Source organism: Chrysochloris asiatica, unplaced genomic scaffold (assembly GCF_000296735.1).
Source record: "Chrysochloris asiatica unplaced genomic scaffold, ChrAsi1.0 scaffold00143, whole genome shotgun sequence".
Lineage (NCBI taxonomy): Eukaryota > Metazoa > Chordata > Mammalia > Afrosoricida > Chrysochloridae > Chrysochloris > Chrysochloris asiatica.
The window spans coordinates 7,455,731-7,470,157 of NW_006408661.1; the positions used below are offsets into that span (position 1 = coordinate 7,455,731).

The 14,427-nt window shown below is 41.6% G+C and overlaps 1 protein-coding gene across 2 annotated transcripts in view; it reads right to left on the reverse strand.

The window, feature by feature from the left end:
* LOC102819797 (small conductance calcium-activated potassium channel protein 2-like) overlaps positions 1-13,842 on the reverse strand; it is a 259,987-nt gene extending 246,145 nt beyond the window's left edge. Inside the window, exons 1-2 of one of the 2 annotated variants that reach the window (XM_006870537.1) lie at positions 12,553-13,842; positions 11,845-11,940 (exon numbers count right to left, since the gene is read on the reverse strand). In XM_006870537.1, coding sequence (XP_006870599.1) covers positions 11,845-11,940; positions 12,553-13,842 — 1,386 coding nt within the window. The remainder of the gene's footprint in view (positions 1-11,844; positions 11,941-12,552) is intronic. The other variant, XM_006870538.1, reaches the window with a different exon arrangement.
* Between the last annotated feature and the right edge of the window lie 585 nt (positions 13,843-14,427).

Here is a 14,427-nt window from a genome sequence, read left to right on the forward strand (position 1 = left end):
TGGATATGTTCTTTTTGACGATGAACGCAACACCGTTCCTCTTCAATTTGTCATTCCCTGCATAGTAAACCATGTGGTTATCAGATTCAAAATGACCAATACCAGTCCATTTTAACTCACTAAAATCAGTATATAAAAAACATTTTTGACAAAGGGTGATTACAAGCTCCATTTGAAGGTCCTGAGAACATTCGTGAACTCAAATAAAGGGGATTCAAGAAAACAGAATCAGTACAGAAGCATGTGAATAGGAATGTATAAAGTCTTATCAGAGATATTCAAACAAACAGGAACTATTCTCCCAAAAAAACATTCAAAGTCATCTAACCAAAGGAGACCCATTACCATGAAGTTGATTCTGACTCATAGCGACTCTATAGGGTCAGGTAGAACTGCCCCACAAGGCTTCCAAGGCTGTAAATCTTTACAGGAGCGGACTACCACATCATTCTCCCATAGAGCAGCTGGTGGATTAAAACCACTAATCTTTTGGTTAGCAATGGAATGTTTTAATCATTGAATCAACAAGGCTCATTCAAAATGGCGTGGCACAATGTTAAAATGTTTGCTCTGTGATTGCATGAGAGGGGGAGAGAATTTGTTCTATGATGCTAGAAACTGTTCATCAATGTCAGCAAAGGCCTTCAACTCACCAAATCTAAAAGGCATTCTAGACTCTATATAGACCTTGACAGAATTTCATACATAGCATTGTAACTTCCTTAAAACACTCCCAAAAACTTAGGGACAGATCCTTCTTTGTTTAGTTAGTTCCTCCTTTACTTAACCTCTAGATGTCAGAAGTTGATCAATCCGTGACCTTCTCATCTCCCTTCTATCCTCTCAGTATTTTATCAATTCCTGTGGGTTTAAACAGCCTCTAAGTTGATAACTTTCTATTTTAATTTTCTGAAAGTAAAGAAGATTTAAAATATTTACTGATGAAGCTCAAAGAGCACAGCCTTCTGTACGGATTGCATCTCAATGTAAAGAAAACAAAAATCCTCACCACTGGACCAATGAGCAACATTCTTATCAGCAGAGAAAAGATTGAAGTTGTCAAGGACTTCATTCTTCTTGGATCAACTATCAACACTCAAGGAAGCAGCAGTCAAGAAATCAAACGATGTATTGCATGAGGCAAATCTCCTGCACAAGACCTTTTTCAAGTGTTGAAGACCAAAGATGTCAGCTTGAAGACTAAGGTGCACCCACTCAAGCAATGGTATTTTCAATAACTTCATATGCATGTAAAAGCTGGACAGGGAGTAAGAAAGACTGTAGAAGAATTGATGCTTTTGAGTTATGGTGTTGGAGGAGAATATTAAAAGTGCCATGGGCTGCCAAAAGAACCAACAGAAGACCTATGTTGGAAGAAGTGCAGCCAGAATGTTCCCTGGAAGTCAGGATGGCCAAACTTCATCTCTCATACTTCAGACATATTGTCAGGAGGGACCAGTTGCTGGAGAAGGATCTCATGCTTGGTAAGTTGGAGGGTCATAGAAAAAGAGGAAGATCCCCAGTGAGATGGATTGGCCAAGTGGCAGCATCACTGGGCTCAAGCGTGGAAACAATAGTGAGGTTGGCCCAGGATCAGGCAGTGTTTCATTCTGCTGTGCATAAAGTCGCTATGAGTCGGTACCGACTCGATGGCACCTAACAACAACAACAATAACATACATACTTTTCCTCTGAACTCCAGATTTTGATATTCAATAAGAAGCATTTCAAATATACTATGCCTAAACAAGGAGTACCTGGGTAGTCCCACTGTTTCACACCTTTGGTTATTAACCAAAAGGTTAGAGGGGTTGAGTCTAACCAGAGAAATTTTGAAGAAAGGCCTGGAAATCTACTCCCCAAAAATCAGTCATTGAAAATTTTACACAGTTCAGTTTTGGCACATATGATGTCACCAGGAGTCCTAATCATTGCTCTAACCAGAATCCCAGGAATCATCTTGGCATCATCCATTGCCCTCATCTAACACATCCAATCCACTAGTAAGTCCATTCTACTTCCAATATCAATCTCCAATCAGATCATTTCTCTTCATGTCCTCTGCTGCTACCCAAGTCAAGTTAGTGTCACCTCTCAGTGTGACATAGCTTGCCAAGAGTCTCCCAAAGATCTCCAGACTACTCTCTTCAGAGCATTAAAAAAAATATATGATTGGATATTAACTTAGATTATGATTCTCCACTACCTTTAACGACCTCTCCACTATACTTCGAAAAGTTCCAAAAACTCTTATAATATACAAGAAGGCTTTTGAAAGTTAGTGGTACATAGAGTTTAAAGATAATGGAATTTTTCCACAACCATTTTGAACCCACCTTATATATCAAGACCTTTCAGTATCTGGACTCTACATCCCCTTCAAACCCATCTAGTACCATTCTCCCCTTTTATGAACCACATTGGTTTCTCTTTTGTTTAAACACACTAAACTCCTTCTAGTTACAAGTCTTTTGCACAGATTGTTCCCACAAAGCTTGTTACCTCCTGGTTATCTCCCAGTTTAAATGCCATCCCTCAAAGCATTCTTTCCTGATAACTCTGTCTAATGAGAACAATACCTTTAGTCCCTTTCCCCTTAATTTTCTATCTCAACCCTTTATATTGTTTTCATGTCAATTACAACAATTTGTAAGAATTTTCTTTGCTTCTTTATTTACTTTTTGTCTCTATCTTTAACTTTACCTCCTCGGAATGCCAGTTCTTTTAAAAAATAGGGGCTTTACCATCTTATTCTTCATTTGCACAGCTCAAGAACTTTTTAAAAAGTTGAAGAAAACCAGACTTCATGGTTTTATAGACAAAATAGAGAAATGTGTAAATGTATAAAATGAACAAAACCAGACTTTACCTCAATGTACAGAAATATTTTCTTTAAAAAAAAAAAAAAGACAGTAATGGAATGGTGTCCTGTTACAGTGCCATCAGTTAAACACTGGGCTGGTGGCAGATCAAACCCACCAGCTGATCCTCAGAAACCCTATAGTGGTGTGCCATGGAGTTGATTCTGACGCACAGCAACTGTGTATAACATTTCTGAGGCTGTAAATCTTTATACAAGGTCTCTGAAAGTTGAATTGAGTCAATGGTACTAAGCAACAACAAGCCAATGGAACAGGTTTGGTGAATCATGAGAATTCTCAGGAACTGAGGATCATGAAAATAGGAAACTGGATGACCACTTTCATAACACATAACATAAAGGGTGTTCCCATGCTAGGTGGGCCACTGGACCAAGTAAACAGAAATGTAGGTTTGAGTTTTACAAATAGAATTCTTCAGAGTTATAAGTTACAAATACAAGGCGGCTTCAAAGTATTTGTAGAAAAATTCCATCATCTTTTTAATTTCATTTTTCCATGAATTTTTGAAGGCCTCTCATATCATATATTACCAATTGCTGCAGCTGCTGTTAAGTGTAACTGAGTCAATTCCAACTCTTAGCGACCCTATATTCGGTTTCCAAGGTGTAGCTAGTGAGTCTAAACTGCCGACCTTGCAGTTCAAATCAACCTTATGGTCCAGACTCCCAAATTAGCAGATATGATGTCCTAATGTCTGCTAATTTGGGAGCATACGATACTATTTCCTAATGGGAGTCCTGGTGTGGCAACCAGTAGCCACTCCTCAGAAATTCTACACAAGGTCGCTATGAGTTGGAAATGACTCTACAGCATTTAACAACTACAACAGCATTTCCTAATGAGCAGAGATTCTCTCTAAAGTAATTTCACAAAATCAATTTAAATCCTTTCCAAATGCAACATCCCTGAAGGAAAATCAATGCAGGTTCCCTCTGGCTGACCTGCCACATATGGCTGGGATCTCTTTAAGTTGTAAAAAACGTGCCCTAAGCTTGTTGGAAGCTCAGGCAAACGCATTTGTGGTAAACCTAGAAGTTCCACTCTTCATTCATTTGCAATGCTGCTCTGTAAACACACCAGGATCACTTTATTTAGTGTCACACCAATTAATAATGCAGAGATCTTTACACAGGCAGGTGGAGAAAAACTGTCCTGAGTGATTTTATTACTACAGTGTATACACAAAGTCAAAGGGACTGAGAGTCTCATTACAAATGATGTGGAGTTTAATGGAAATACAGAGTCCAGTAGCTGAGCTGCTACACCACATAACGTTCCTACACCACACAACGAAGCAATTCAGGCAATCTTTCTAACTATCCTTTGAAGTGTTATGGTCAAACTACCTACAACACTCATCTACCACACAGCTACAGCAAACACTTAAAGACCAATCTAAGGTCCTTTCTTTTCTTCTTGTAACCTCCTTCATCTTCACGAACCTCCTCCGAATTTTTTAAAAATAAAAAACAGAGTCAAGATCATTGAAGAGCCTTGACATATGAGGGGGTTTTAAAATGTTCGTGGGAAAATTTCATTATCTTTTAACTCCAACTTTAAAATAAAAAAATTACTAAATATTTGCTTCTGATCGTATATTTAGAATGCTCTTTTAGCTTGTCAGCAGATTAGATAATTCAACATTGGATACTACAAAATAGATAAAAATAAGCCTATAAGCTTTGACCTTATATTCTTTTTCTCCAAAAATCAAATTCCAGGAAAATAGTAAACTTTTCAGACTTTCAAAACCCAAAGATAATTAAAATTCCTTTTCATAATATCCAGTATTAACAATGCTGTCCATGGAGCCTTCCTGTGTGGTGAAACAGGGAATATAAATTCCTACACTCTTTCAGAAGATTAGTAGACAATACACTTAAAATGCAAACTCAGTTTGCTTCAGCAATCTGACTGCTAGAAATTTACCATATGCATATACTCTATGGAGTCCTGGTGTGGTGCTGTGGGTGCTGATGGCAAAGTCAGTTTGAGCCACAAGGTCAGTGGTTCAAGCTCACAAACTGCTCCTTGGATACCCTATAGAAGATCGCCATGGGTCGGAACGGACTCAATGGCATTTAACAATTAACAACAACAACTCTGAGTCAGAATGTAATCCACTCAATGACACTTAACAACAATAACAAAATATACTTTGCGGGACTTCTGGTGTGGCACCGTAGGATCTGTACCAGATTTAGAACCACAAGGTCAGGTGGGCAGTTCAAACTCACCAAATGTGCTTCAAAATCCTACATAGGGTCACTTTTGACCAATTGAAACCGATTCACTGCCATTTAACAAAAGTCCTGGTGTGATGCTATGGTTTAATGTGTGGTACTGCCAAGTCAGTTTGCACTACAAGGCCGGCAGTTCAAGCTTACCAGCCACTCCTTGGAAACACTATACAGGGTCACTATGGGTCAGAACTAACTCGATGGTACTGAACAACACTGATACACTATTATTGGTGTGTGTACCTTAGAGACAGAATTCACTCAAACTCATCCTAGAGGCAGGGTAGAACTAACTATGGGGTTTCCACGGCTGTAATCTTTACAGAGGAGTCCTGGTGAGGTGCTGTGAACTAATGTGTAGGACTGAAAAGTCGTTTGAACTGCAAGGTCAGTGGTTCAAGCTCACCAGCTTCTATGGGTCAGAATTGACTCGACAGGACTTAAAAACAACAAAAATCTTTACAGAAGCTGATCACCATTCCAGGCTGCAGAGCAGCTAAGGGGCTCAAACCACCAAACTTTCCATTAGTAGCAAAGTGAACTTTGTGGATTATTCATTAGTAGATTAAAATAAACATAAAAGGATGTTCGTTTTAAGATTGTTTATATAAAAAAAAAACTAGAAGAATCAAAATTGCCATCAGATATCCTCAAGGGAAATTATCAACATTGAGCTGGAAAAGTAATCTGCACACTGTGGGTAATGCGCTGGACTGCAAAGTTGATTTGAACCACAAGGTCAGCGGTTCAAGCTCACCAGCTGCTCCTCAGAAACCCTATACAGAGTTGTTATGAGTCAGAAACGACTCCACGGTACTTAACAACACAACAACAACAATTAAAGACGAGCAGTCCTAGTGTGGTGCTGTAGGATAAGCACTGAACGAAGGGTCGGTTTGAACCATAAGGTCAGCGGTTCAAACTCATCAGCCACTCCTCAGAAACCCTATACAGGGTCGCTATGAGTCTGAACAGACTAGAAGGCAGTTAACAATAACAACAATTAAAGAAGAATAAAACAGGTCTCTATCTGCAAAGGAGGAGAAACCTCCAGGATATGTTAGGAAATAAAAACAAGGTGCATGTGTCTATGCTGCTGGATGCCATAGAGTTAATTTTAATTCAGAATGATCTCATTTGATATAGAATTGTCCCATAAGGTTTTCTTGGCTGTAATTTTCACCTATGTATATCACCAGGCCTTTTTCTTGCAGGGCTGTGGGTGGGTTCAAACTGCTGACCTTTTGGTTAGTAATCCAATACTTTAACCGCTGCTCTACAGGGCTCCTATACGTTTTTATTGTTACTGCATTAACAAGAACAACTTTATGTAGTATTTTCTACATGGTCTGGGAAGCAGTCACTTGTTCCCCATGGGGTTGTAAAATGAGTATCTTTTCCCAGCCCTAACAGGGCAAGCCATAGATCCTACTAAGTGAGTATGCATGGTCCCAGGAGCTTTCATGGGTAACTAAAACCCACATACATTCACCTCTTCTGCATGGTCTTGATGTACAAATGAAGAAAATTTTTCTTTTCTTTCCCTATTTTAGATTTGCACAGTCCATCTCTGAAAAGCCAACTTGAAAGATGGTGAGTATCATTTGGTCATGACAAAGGATTCCAAAGAAAAATCAGAGTGCTTCCCCAAAGTTACTTACTACATAATTACATTATTGTCAAAACAAAACAAAAAAACCTCAGTCAATAGATGTTGCTGTTGTTGTTAAGTGCCGTCGAGTCGGTTCCGACCCATAGCGACCCTGTACAGGGTTTCCGAGGGTGTAAATCCTTAGATAGTGCTTGTCAATCTTCTCTGTTATATAAGAACCAGAAAGATAAACAAATCATCCAAGAGTCTTTCTTTCCCAACATAGAATCTTAGGTTGGCCTATCTCAAAATACTAAATTCTTTTAAATAAATGTGTTTCCACAGAAAAATAGTAGTATGTTTATGAAGTGAAATCTATGTTCACATTTTCTAGTGCTGAAGATCTTATAGTGCATTTTAACTTTGTATCACATATATTCCATTAAAGAAATATCTTCTGCAACGCCATGGGTGGGGAGGGAAGGGAAAGCAAAAAGAAAAATGACTGAGAATCATGTTTCTCTATTTTTCTTATAATATGACTCTGAAATTTTAAGGTAGGAAGCTACTTGCTATGCATCAAGTGACCTTTCCAAATTATATAGAAACAATACTCATTGTATTTTTGGAGTCCCAGAGTGGTACAAATGATTAACAATCTTAGCTGCTAACTAGCAAGGTTGGAAGTTCATATTCATCCAGAGGTTACCTTGGAAGAAAGGCTTGGCAATCTGCCACTGGAATATCAGCTATTGTAAACCCACGGAGCACAGTTCTCCTCTGATAGACACGGGGTCATTATGAGTCAAAATTGACTCAACAGCAATTGGTTTACAGTATTATTCCTTTGTTGTTTGTGTAGTCACTTGTTCACTTATAGATATTTTTTGTCTTTATGGGTATGGCACTGCAGCATAAGCATTAGACTGCTAACCACAAAGTCAGCAGTTCAAACTCACCAACCGCTCCTTGGAAACCTTATACACAGTTGCTCTGAATCAGAACCAACGCTAAAGCACTAAAAACAATGGATATAGAAAACAAGGTCAAATACTTATGTGAAAAAATCTAGTATCTACTTAGGTGAAAATTTAATCCATTAAAATGGATTTTAAATAAGCACTTTAACAACAAAAAAAGTTATTTCATTTTTGTTTAGGAATATCAAAAATAATTAGTGAAATGAACAAACTACAGCCTGGTGCACTGAGCTGTCTGTGGTACTGAAAAAGAAAGAAAGAAAGAAAGAAAGAACACTAAAGCTAAAATTTACTGAGTTGGGTTCTTACAAAGTCTCCCTATCACACTACTTTAATTCAAACACTTCTGTCCATGACTCATCTGAATGATCTTATTTTGCCAAAGTGTTTATAAACATTTTATAAAAGGTCATACTGACTTGCTTTCCATGGTTCTCCATGGAAATGTCAGGGCCTCTTCAAGCTTCATTAAGCAATTGTGGTGGACAGAGAGCTAGAACATTGGCTATAGCATTTACTTTCCCTGAATGTAGTGAATATTGGATACTCAGCCTAGCTAGCTCTCACTATTCAATCAGCACACCAACAGGCTAAAAATGAAGAGAAAAACTGTCATTTTAGATGGCAGACTATATTCAAGGGCATATGCTCTAAATGGCAGCCTGGCCCCTGCCTATAACTCAACACCTACAAATAGATTTGGAATTATTTACAATAAGAGGAAACATATATATTAGCTTAAAACTTATTTAAAAAGGAAATAAAGCTACAGCAATGACATCATTAAGTAAAAAAGGCAATAATTCATCATTTGCCATGAAAAGATACACTTGGCTTCACTGAGTTTCAGAGTTAAGTATTTGGGTAACACCAATGTCTCTATTCTTTGGATAAATTAGAACATTCCTAATTTTCTGACTTCTAACTTAGGGGCTCCACATTTTTTTTTTTTTTTTTTTTTTTTTTCCCATTTTAAATAATAAAATTCTCATCTGAGATGAAAATTTAAAGCTCTGACTTGAGGAATAAATATTTCTAGATAAAACAGTGAATATATAAAATAAGGAGTGCTGCTGTGGTGATGTGGTCATGCACTGCACTGTGAAATTGGTTTGAAGCATAAGGTCAGCAGTTTGAGCTCACTCGTCGCTGCTTGGAAACCTGCTACAGGGTCACTATGGGTCAGAACCAACTTGACGGCACTCAGTAACAACAACAACATATAAAACAAAAACTACATCCAGAACAACCAAAATATTTTACTCAGTCCTCTGTTTTGAAATTATCTTAGGTTTGGTGGGTTTAACAGAAATCATGTATAATTTTAAGTAATTACAATTGAGAAAAAACAAAAGCAAATCTAACATTTAGTGTTTTTATACTGCCAGTAATAGAGTATCATGGTGCTGGTCAGCTCATATCTTACTTTTTGCCCCCCAAATTATACCAATTCTCATTAACATATCTATGCATTTATGTAACCCTGAATATTAGACAATGAGTAGGAATTTTTTCAAGTATGAAATTACCTATGAAAACATTATTTCTTAATTTGGTTATACATTTCTATAAGTTTAAATATGGTATAAAATTGTTTGGGTTGCATAATTAACATTTTACTATGTGTCATTTCAAAAACTTCCCAGTTCTTAAAAAGCCAATGTTTTCAAGAAGACACTTGTTCTTAGTATTAATACCAGCAATGAATTCCTCCATAAATGTTTGTTCAGGAGTGTGCTTCTCAGAAGAAACAAAGGATAATAAGAAAGTTGATATTTAATTAAAAATAAATAAAACAGCAAGTTCTTTTAGTCCATTGTTGTTGTTAAGTGCTGTCAAGTCGATTCCGACCCATAGCGACCCTGTATAGGGTTTTCAAGGAGCAGCTGGTGAGCTTGAACCACCGAACTTGCAGACCAAATGACTTTGCAGTCTGACACATTAGCCCACAACGCCACACCAGGGCTCCATAGTGGATTAAAAAAATTCTGGTGTTTTTAAGCTAAGTTCATACTTTAAAGTGTACATAAAGAATAATTTAGAACACTCTTTTAAATTTAACCACATACCAAGAATTGCCTATCTTTCATGGCTTTTGGCAAGTGATAGCAGAGTACAGCAGGGAGCTTTTGGGTGGAGCTGGGATAGGCTCTGTTCCCTGCTCTCTGCTCAGCCCTGTCTCCTTGCATGATTTCAGCAAGCTACTCGCTGCTTTGACTTCAGTTTCTGAAACTATAAGCAGAGTGTAAGGACAAAAAGACCTATTTTGTTTCTTCTAGTTCTAATTGTCTACTGTTAAAGTCAAAATGCAAAGATATACTCACACAACATTTGTTATAATCTATTATCGCTGTAAAAGGTTTGAAGGACTCTCAAAAGTCCCAGATAGTGATCTACTGACAAACCTATGTGAATTATTAAAAGAAAAATAATGTGTTTGCCAGCTTTCACAGTATAGTGTGATTACATATCTCTGAATATTACCATGTTTTCTTAATTTAAACCCCTATTCCATTTCTTCAAAAACATGCTGTCCAAAATTTTTGCAAATTTGGAAGCAAGATGGAGTAATTGCTTCTTCCTCATTTGGGGCCATGCACATCCTTATTTTTCTTTGGAAAATAACTAAAATTGGGCTTCTTCCATATTTAATAGGTGCTGGTTAATTAATAATTTATTTTTAGATTAATTTAATATATAACCAGCACTAAATTATTTAGATGGCAAGTCTGAAATTCAAAGGCAACTCCTAAAGGAAGGTAGGCTAAATTTGAGGGTTTCATTATCCCCCTAAATGTCTAGCAACTGCTCTGAAAGAATCAGGAAATAAATACATGAGCAAGTTCTAAGTAGAAAAATCTCTGTATCTCTGGCTTTTTAAGACTCTAGTTATTATTAATTTACAAACCTTAATATTCCATTTACTGAAGGCTATAGCAAAGTGAAGCTAACAAGATGGTTCAAGAATTTCATACAGAGAACAATGATGCTGTTGGTAGCAGCCAAGTCTAATAGCTCCTAGCATCATTTAAAGAAAATAAGCATTTTCTTAACAAGAAAGCTCCTAAGGATAGTGACCTTTGCTATTAAATGACATTTTAAAAGACAATTTAATGATGCAGCTAAGAATCTTTTATGCCAAAATGTGTATTCTTAGCGTACAGTACAATTTTTTTAGTTATGGGAGATGCAGGGAAGGGTTAGGATTTTCTCATGGCTAATTTATTTAAATGAATAACACTATTAATCTTTTTTGTTTTATTTTTTAATCTATAGAGTCCTGATGGAGCTCTGATAGCACAGTGGTTATGAATTAGGCTACGAACTGCAAGGTCAGCAGTTCGAAACTACCAGCTGTTCCTGGGGAGAAAGATGAGGTTCTCTGCTCCCGTAAAGATTTATAGCCTCGGAAACCCTGTACAGGGTCGCTATGAGTCAAAACCGACTCCACGGTGGGGAGCCACCACCACCATAAAGTCCTGGTGTAGTGCTGTGGGTTAATGTGCAGGACTGGAAAGTTGGTTTGAATGGCAAGGTTGACAGTTCAAGTTCACCAATCGCTATGGCTCGGAATCAACTCCACAGCCCTTAACAATAACAACAATGCTACATTATAGAAAAATATATTGTTGTTAGTGCTGTCAAGTTGGTTCTGATTCAAAGTACCCTGTATAGGGTTTCAGAGGAACGAATGGTGAACTTGAACCACCGACAGTATGTTTCAAACTGACCTTGCAATCCAGCGTATTAACACACAGCCCCACACCAAAAAAATGTATAGGGACACAATTTATCCTACATACTTATCCTACAGATTAAGGTTAGTGCTAGCTTGATTTAAGGAAAACAAATGGCGTAATTGGTTTGGAGAAGTGTACCGCTAGGGTCCAATGCATCTGTATTCCTCAGCATTTGTACCCTAAGTATAAGAGTTTAACAAAAAACATCCCAGTAACTAATGTAAATTTACATGCTACATTGTTTTAACTTCTTGAAAGAGACTGTAAATTTGCTACCATAAAATACAGCGTGTATCTTGTGTAACCTCAAGCCAAGGGCACAAGAGCTTGGAAAACGTGCCTGCTGCCTCGCGCTTCTTCAGGCTGGCTGCATAGCTGTGGGTCATTCCTTAACAGCAGAATCTAAGTTACCTGTATTTCCCTGGCGTGGTACACGATGATCAGACCGAGCAGGATGATCGTGGAGAGACTGATAAGGCATTTCAGAGCTAAGGAATACAGCGACGCCTGCAACACAGATATGAAGCACTTTTAAGAAAGACACCAAGTATTTCTTAATCCCTTTCTAGGGTCAGTAAGTCTCACCGCAAGTGGACCCAAGATCAGGGCAGGGGCCTGGGGAGCCCCTGACTTGGCTCTGTCATCCACCAGATCACCTGGCCTCTCAGAAGAGAGGAGGGAAGGCTGGGAAAGCACACAGCCCCATGGCTAGGGCGCCAAGGTGGACGAAAGCGAGGTTGTGAAACCTGAGAGGAAAGTTACTCCTGAGTTTTAAGCGCTGCTGATTGACAGGGGCCTCATAATTCCGAGCAAAAGTGGAGGAATGGAGCTTTCTTTTCCAACTGAACCTCCTGAACATTTATCAAACACACCAGGATAAGCCGGGCATCCTTTATTGCCTGGATAACTTTGTCAGGCAAGAAGGCTTCTTTTCTGGAGTTGCCTCACTGACTTGCGGTGCATGACGGAGCGCGATGCCCGCTATCTCTGCGGGTACCCCTGACTGTCCAGGGGAGGCTCCAGGCAGGCAGGCAGAGAGGTTACCACCAGTGCCCATCTCAACCAACCCGCTCAGGGTTCTGCGACCCTGGAAAGGTGGGCTCGGGTTTGAGATCGTACCTTGTCGTATGCGCCCCACGACAGCTCAGTTTCGATGACCATGACCACGATGCCGAACATGCCGAAGATAAGCGCGTAGTCACTGAGCCTCTTGCGCTTCTCGAACAGGGCTCTCCGGTGGCCCAATTTGTAACCGATGTTCTGGTTCTTCTTTTTGCTGGACTTGGTGCCACTGCTGCTGCCGTGCCCGCTGCCTCCGCCGCCGCCACCTCCTCCAGTGCTGCCGCCGCCGCCACCGCCACCGCCGCCGGCTCCGTAGAGCGCCAGGTTGTTGGAGTTGTTGTGCTCCGGCTTAGACACCACAATCTCTGGGGCTGAGGATGAGGCAGCAGCAGCAGCAACTGCAGACGGGGAGGACCCACCGACACCTCCCCCGACAGATGCAGGGGGTTGCAGGGGCTGCGCCTCTGAGTCCATCTCGTGCAGGTTCCTGCGGGATGCGCTCAAGTTGCTGAGCGGCCGCATGACGCCCCCGTTGTACCTGCAGCTGCTCATGGCTATTTCAGTGAAGGGGTTGCTTTCGCGGCGCGCCTGGGACTGGTGGTGCTGGTGGTGCGCCGGGTGTGGGTGGTGGTGGTGGTGGTGGTGCGAGAGCGGGGGCCCAGAGCCCAGGCTACGGAGGCTTCCTGTAGGACTGGCGGCGGGCTGCAGGCTGTGGCACTGGTGGTACTGGGAGGCGGACGCGGGCTGCTGCGCGTATTGCTGCCTGAGCGCACTGGCATGGCTGGACGGCGTCAGCTCGCTCACATTGAGCTGGCTGCCCCGGCGCGAGGAGCAGCAGCAGCAGCACGATGAGCCAGAGAGTGGCGAAGAAGTGCGAGTCCGGAAGGCGCCGCCGGGCGAGGAGGTGCGGAGCAGCAAGGACAGGTTATCCCCCGCCCCCGCCGCTGGGGCACCGGAGGAGGCGCAGCTGTTGCACCGGAGGCATGGGCTGCTCCCACTACTGCCAGGCTGCTGGTGCGCGAGGTGCGGGTGGTGGTGCTGGTGAGGGAGGGGCGCGAAGGGCGGACACGGCTTGTCTTGGCTCTGTTGCTGCTGCTGGCAATGCAGGTGTGAGGAGCGCAGCGGTGGCGGCTGCTGCTCTGGAAAGAAGCCGCGCTGGAACTGCAATGGGGTTTCCATGTCAGGGCTGTTAAAGCTGCAGGAAGACCAGGCGGTGGTGCACCCTGCGCAATGCGTTATGGTCGGGAGCGGGGACTCCTGCTGCTGGTGTGAGGAAGGGCCCATGCCGGCTCCGGTAGAATCCAGGCGGCGAGTCGGATTGGTTGGGCGCACCAAAACAATGGGCATGACATCACCTGCGGGGACAGAGACTGAGTTTGCGGCGCGCGAGGCTTAGGGGAGCGTGTGTGAAAGAAAGATGGGGAGGGGGAAATCTGCAGGATGAAAATCCCGAGGGTGCGGGCCAGGACCCTGAGAGAGCAAGGGTGCGGGCTCCACCTGCTGACAAGTACAACCCCAGATCACTACTGGTTACGGGGAGTCTCCAGGCAATACAACGGACAGTATTGGAGAAAGGTGAGGGGCGCCCCTCCCCCCCTCACACACATACACTTGTGCCAGACATGCATCCTGGATCACCTGTGCCGGGTACTGCAGCACATCGGGATACCTGGCCTTGTGTCAGACGAGGGGACAGTGCGGAACCAGATCCACTTCACCCATATCTACGCTTAGTAAAGCTGCAAATCAGCAGCCCTCTGTGAGCCCCACGCCCACCTCTCCTTTGCAGTCTGTCTGAGAGTGGGCTGCAAGCTTCCTGCCAAGTAGCTGCAGGAGTTTTAGGGGTTAAAAGTTTGATCAATGGCTACCCTAGCATAGTAGGGCTGGGGAAATCCCCCGTAACCTGAACCCTAGTTTGGCAGCTACAGGATT